Below are 6,522 nucleotides of genomic sequence, written 5' to 3' on the forward strand. Positions count from 1 at the left end.
CAGAGGTGGTGGTGGGGGGGGGGTTGCAACGTCAGATTGACCCTTGACCTACATTTAGTTATAGCTCATTTGAAAGCCTCAGCCTCCTGCATCCAGGCTGAACATTTCTGAAACTCCTGGGGAGGGAATTAGTGTCCTGAGCCCAAACGGACTGGTTTCCTGAGTGTCTTCTTTCAAAGGAAGCTTGGTGCCATCATAGTGAGCAGAGGTTGTGTGAACAGAACGTTTGGTGTTGTGTGATTGAATGTGATCATCTCTCCTGCAGCCTCCAGGTAGGATCTCCCTTCCTACCTGTTGAACGTTGAAGTGAAGGCGGGTCAAGTCCATATGAGGGTGTGGGCACAGGGCCTAGTGAGGAGTGGGTGAGGAGTGAAGGGTGTCACTGACCAATAATGGGACTGATCCAGATGCAGCCGCGGGGCGACAGAGTGGCGTCACAGAACCCAGCGATGATGGTGGAGGTGATGGAGGCCGCGCAGAGCCAGGTAATGTCCCCCGGGTCCTCTCCTCTGGTACACACGGTGGCTCAGCCCTGCTGCTGTGGCTGAGGAGCTGCTGCGGGTCGTTTCACCTGCGGCAGCTCGGGGTGGCGCCTCCCCAGCTGTTTGGAAACACGTGTCGGGCGACGTGCTCTGAACGGGACTCGTGCTGACTTGTTGCTAAAGTCGCTTCATCCGTCGCGTCGTGTTCTCCCCGCGTCTGTCTGTGTCTCCCGGTTTCCTCCCGGAGTCCCGCGGCGGCAGCAGCTGACTGGCTCCAACACCTGCCCCCCCCCATACCCCTGATGACGCTGCTCCCGCTTCTGCCGCCATGTTTCCTGCTGTGGTTCTCCGAGGAGGCCCACACTCACCCCGACACTGCTCCTGCTCCACACAGACATGTTTACACTCTAACCCTAACCCTGACACAAAGTTTGTCAAAGTTTGTAACACTACAGAAGAGATGGACTCGAGGGGATTCAATCAAATGCAAAACAACTAGTGACTGCACACCACAGTTTGGTGGTGCTTGGTGGTGACCTCATGTTGTGACTTCATAGTGATGTCGTCATTCCTTGAGATTCCATGAGATCATCATTGTTTGGATCTATATAAGCTTTAGTTTTTGTCTATATTCCTTTATGCATGACATCTTTTATCATATGACGTATGACAGGGACTTATTTTCAGCTTCAGCTTGTCTCTCCGTTATTTGCAGAGATACCTTCGAAATGTGCTTCTTAGATATTTCTGTTGACCATGGCCTTTGACTGATCCACTCCATAATGTCATCTGGAGATATGTGCCCAGTGGTGACCTTTTTTCCCCTCACCAATAACCAATGCTTGTTAACCAACACCTCAGTATTGAGTTGTACCTCATTACTGTTAAAAGGTAAGAAACAATGTTCTATGTAGTTATCAGGGTTTTGACATTCTTAACATTCTCTAAACTGCAGTGCAACTGTTACAATTATAAGAGTTTTGCAATTACTTATCCTAGCACATTTAAACGAATTACAGTTTAATCTGTTATGTGTTCAAGTTCAACTTCGAATTTGTCTTAACTGTTCTTATCAGAAAACCACCATTGTAATAGTGTCCATTTAGCGCCAGTATCTGAAAAAACTCAATCTATACCCAACCCTAATCACAACCTAATATATTAAAGTGTAATCCAGTTATATATTAGTATTAAATCTACTACTTCAACATACATCTGCTGCAGTGTACATGAATCAGAATAAATTGGCTAAATTCAGATTATCTGTCACAGGTGCTGTCACTGAGGATTTGTTCCCTCTTTGTTTTTCTGTCAGGTCCTGAACCTTGAGCGGGTGCAAGAGCTGGAAACCTGGCTGAAAACCACAGACACAAAACTGATTCAGGTCAACGGCCAGAGGAAGTATGGAGGACCACCTGAGGGTGAGAAGCTTCTGCTGCTCAGTGGAAATACTTTAGCTCAAATTAATAGTGCCACAGTACAGAGAAAGGTTGCAAATACTCGTGGATGTAACAGAAGTGACACAAAAATCATTTCATTTGTCATTTAACTTTATTTCTTCTATATACGGTGCAGTTTATCATATATCCTTTAAAGAGGCTGCTGTTGCTGCAATTGATATTAATGAGAAAATCTTGTGCCATGATCAAACTAGGGGGGAAAGGATGCATCAATCCTCACTTAAAAACAGAATACTGTTATATCACCAAGCCATTAAGGTTGGACATTTTAGGTTTGGACTTAGCAATCTGTCAAAGTAAAAGTCATGAACAATGTCGCTGCTTCTGGTCCCTCAATCTTCATAGTTATGCATGAAGGTTTTTTGTCGATCAGAAATTGACTCCAAGTAATTTTTTATTAAAGGGCAAAGAGTAGATCTGTTTCCATTACATTAATGCGTTATTTACATGTATTCTCATTGGGTGTTTGATAGTTTTAGCCTTATTCTTTTATGTGCAGCCCTGGTGGGTTCAAATACAAATACAAAAATAAACATTAAAATATACTCCAAAGAAGGAAGAAGTCAGATTTTCATAACTTTAGAATAAAACAGGCACAACACTTTTCAATTCCTACTGTATATTGATATCAGTATACAAATGCAAAATGGGGTTTACAAACAAGTCAGATACTAAACAGAAATAAGTTGATTATCAAAAAGGACAAACTAAAGAAAAGACATTGTAATTAATGAGTCAAATTGTAATTAATGGCTCAGCAAAAACACTAACAGCCTCTCTGTATCATCCACAGTGAACTGGTAACAAGTAAGAACTTAGGACAATACTTACAGTCTGTGGTACTGTGAGCACATTCGGTTCCAGCAGCAGAAAAGGTTTATTATTCCCTCTGATGAGAATCTATATCTTCCATAAAGGTACTCATCCGAGTAGTTAAAAGGATTTAGCTTGTCTCTGAAGACCCTTGTCTTCCTCAGAATCTCTAACAGTCCACACAGAGCTCTATGTGGATGTCAGATTTCAAAGGGATTGATTGATTGATCTCTTATCTCGAACTTGACCTGCTTCAGAGATGGTTAGCCGTTCAGCATAAGTTACCATGGTGATTTACCACGATGAGAAAAAAACGGGCTTTGCAAATCCTGCTTCGTGATACAGGCCACTGCAGGGATCTGCTGAACTCCTGCTCCATTAAGAGAGGAATTAAACTCCATAAGTGCAGTGGTTATTACTAATGGCAATGGTAGAAAGAGAGTCAAAGGAAAGTCCACTTTCTTCCATTGGATTTTATTACTTTACTGAAACGTAGATCAATAAACTTACAAAGGTCATTTATTTCCTGTAAGAATGCAGATTGATTAAGTCAGACTCTGTAATACTTACAGTGAATTATGTTAAAGAATAAAATTAGAGTATTATTCTGCATTTAACATCCTGACCTGTGCACATGTTCTTATCAGGATGTGTATCATCTTGAGGTAATGATCCTTTTATAATGAGACATTGTTAGTTTTTGCTGCATTAACAATAATTTCTAAAATGGAATAATGTTTGACATTCAGCAGTGATCATATATGTTGTGATGCTCTGGTAAACTTAGTGCATGATGTGATACTTAATTGAGAATGGTGCTAAAGTAAATGTAAGTACTCTTTAGATGCCTGGTATCGTAATCTATATTTAAGAAGGTAAAATAACTGCTGCCTGATTCTTTAATGGAGATGTTAGCTGACAAAGTAGTAAATCCAATGCCTTAATTATTCACTTGACCTGATGAGAAAGTGTACCCGGTGTACCTTATGTAATGATGAGGCTCCCATCTGTCCATGTTGCTGTCAGTGTGGCAAGGCCCCATCCCAGGAGCCAACTGTGAGATCTTCATCAGCCAGATCCCACGGGACATCTACGAGGACCAGCTGATTCCCCTGTTCAGCTCTGTGGGGCCTCTCTGGGAGTTTAGGCTCATGATGAACTTCAGCGGGCAGAACCGTGGCTTTGCATATGCTAAATACAGCTCATCGGCTTTAGCTACTGAAACAATCTGCATGCTGGATGGCTACATGCTGGAGCCCGGCTCCTGCATCAAGGTCAGCCAGAGTATAGAGAAGAGACACCTCTGCATTGAAGAGCTGCCGGCCACCACCAGGCAAGAGGACCTGCTGAAGGTACAAGGGCACTGAGTTACCTTTGTGATAGTATGACAGGAACTCATCAGCCACTTAATCAATCAATCAAATTTTATTTGTATATTCCATATTCATAAATCACAATTTGTCTCATAGCTTAACAAGGTGTGACATGCTCTGCCCTAAACCCTCAACAAGAGTAAGGTAAAACTGTAGAAGGTACACTGAGCCAAAGCTAATTCAGCCTGATACAACAGCCCTGTAATAAATCCTCAGGACTTCTGCCAACTCTTCATTAATTATTGAAATAGTCAATAATAATAAAAACATAAATTGTAAGCCTTGCCGTCCTTTTTTGTCCTTTAGTACCACTGATCACCAGGTGTCAGGTTGTTACCATGGAAACATAGCTCCCATGCATCATTATCTCTGCCAATGATGCGTTTGTCTGTTAGTAGGCAGGATTACACAAAATTGATTGTATGGACTACCACGAAACCTGGTGGAAATATGTGGTACGGGTCAGGAAAGAACCCATCAAATTTCAATGCAGATCTGGATCAGGGGGCGGATCCAGTACAGGTTTTTTTCACTTTTCCAGTGTGAGATGTTTTTCAACATTTTTGGTGATTTCTCAAAGAATATTTCATAGATTTTGATTTAAAAATCAGGCATGTTGGAGACACTAGTGTGTGCAAATCCAGATCTAGTGAATTTAAATGTGGTTTCTTAAGGGGACTGTTGAGCCTTGTTGGAGGTATGCATCTCTGAAATGAAAATAAAAAAGTGACTCATGAAACTCATTTATTTGTGCAGGTTCTGCGTGTGATGGCTGAGGGCGTGCAGAAAGTTTCTCTGACAGCTGGGCCTGGTATCGAGGGGGTGTCGGCCACAGTACGCTTCTCATCCCACTACACTGCTTCTATGGCCAAGAAGATGCTGGTTGAAGGTAGGTGAGCTGATGGAGTTAGTGGATCGCTGTAAACATGTTCCCATGTACAGGATGTTGTCCACTTCTCCTAAAATGTAACATAATTTTTATATATTAATATTTTGTGTATTATTGTGTTTGTCTAAACTGGATATGTTTACTGCCTGTGGTGCAAATTTAAAAGAAAAGAATAAAGAAATACTGACTATGAAGGTAACTGATACCCACAGAGCAGGAGGTGGCTATTAGGAGACAGCAATGTGTTGTCAGGTAGCGGCCTTGTCAGTTTGTAATGTAATGAATGAAAGGAGGTTTTCAGGAACTGTGGAGTTCAAGTTGAGGTTTGGAAGAAAACTGCTCATAGGATTGTTAGAAAGTAAACCAAACCCCTGTTTGTCTGCAAAAGAGCAAGATTTATCAGACTCTTATATGATGGTGCACTGTACATATGTATTCTAAGACTAATAACCATTAGTTATTATTATCCAGCATAAAAAAGTCCTCAGGCTGTGTCTATAACTAACAAATAATAAAGTGTGTTTAGTAGTAGCAAGAAGAGATGCAACAAATTAAAGTATTATTTTTGAGATTAAAATGTTTTTAAAGCATCCTGTTAGGGATGACAGTTTCTATGACTTTCTGAGTTATTCTCAGATTGAGTACAGAACAGATGTCTTTCTTACTGCTGTTCTTCCTCTTCTTCCTGTGTCCAGTGTTCAAGAAGCAGTTTGCACTGAATGTCTCAATCATATGGCAGTCGAGTGTGAAGCTGCACCCAGATGAACCGCTGACTCCTAAGAGCCTCCTGGCATCTCCCCTGAGGCCGCCATGCCACATCCTGAAGTCTCCACAGCCCTCAGTCCTGCATCCACGCCTGGCCTCTCATCCACCCACCCCCCCAGGTTTCTGCAGAGCAGTGGGAGGACCCACTGCCGTTCTGCACCCTCACTGTCCCCACCACCTCACATTTTCCTCTTCGCAGGGAGATGTAGTGCCTGTAGAATCCCCAGTGATGCTCCTGAGTAAGGTGTGTGAGGTGACGGGGGTTGGTCAGCCACGCTATGAGATGTACTACACCCACGCTGGAAGAAATGGATTCCTCCACTTCACCTACACAGTGTGTATCCCCAGAATAACCACTCCATTCAAAGGGCTGGTCATGATCTTGCCAGGACCCACTGCCAGCACCGTGCAGGAGGAAGCTCGGCAGGCTGCAGCCAAACAGGTCCTGCAGGGAATTTACAACAACCAGGTCTCCCAGTGACAAGCTCATCAGATGAGAGCAGGCCTCCTCCTGTAAGCACTGTTCAAGACAAATGTTAATGTTAATGTCGAGGTTTGTTAGTTTATTTCTGCATGTTTTTATTAGAATAATAGTTTGTCTTGTTTCAAATGTGTGGTTTGTTTAATGCATGCTCTGTGTGTTAGTGTTGGATTGTTCCTCATTTTAATAAATGAGAATTTAAAAAGAATGCGATGGTGTTGCTCTTTTATATAGACGTGAGTTGGATGAAAGATTAACT

The 6,522-nt window shown here is 42.4% G+C and overlaps 1 protein-coding gene across 1 annotated transcript; it reads left to right on the forward strand.

Moving 5' to 3' along the window:
* Window positions 1-263: 263 nt before the first annotated feature.
* On the forward strand, window positions 264-6,471 carry dnd1 (DND microRNA-mediated repression inhibitor 1). Its single transcript, XM_035161226.2, has 5 exons — window positions 264-485; window positions 1,798-1,903; window positions 3,782-4,107; window positions 4,885-5,017; window positions 5,713-6,471. The coding sequence occupies exons 1-5, from the start codon at window positions 393-395 to the stop codon at window positions 6,261-6,263; spliced, it is 1,209 nt and encodes a 402-aa protein (XP_035017117.1). The 5' UTR covers window positions 264-392; the 3' UTR covers window positions 6,264-6,471.
* Window positions 6,472-6,522: the final 51 nt, after the last annotated feature.

This window comes from Hippoglossus stenolepis, chromosome 7, assembly GCF_022539355.2.
Source record: "Hippoglossus stenolepis isolate QCI-W04-F060 chromosome 7, HSTE1.2, whole genome shotgun sequence".
In the NCBI taxonomy this organism is placed as follows: Eukaryota; Metazoa; Chordata; class Actinopteri; order Pleuronectiformes; family Pleuronectidae; genus Hippoglossus; species Hippoglossus stenolepis.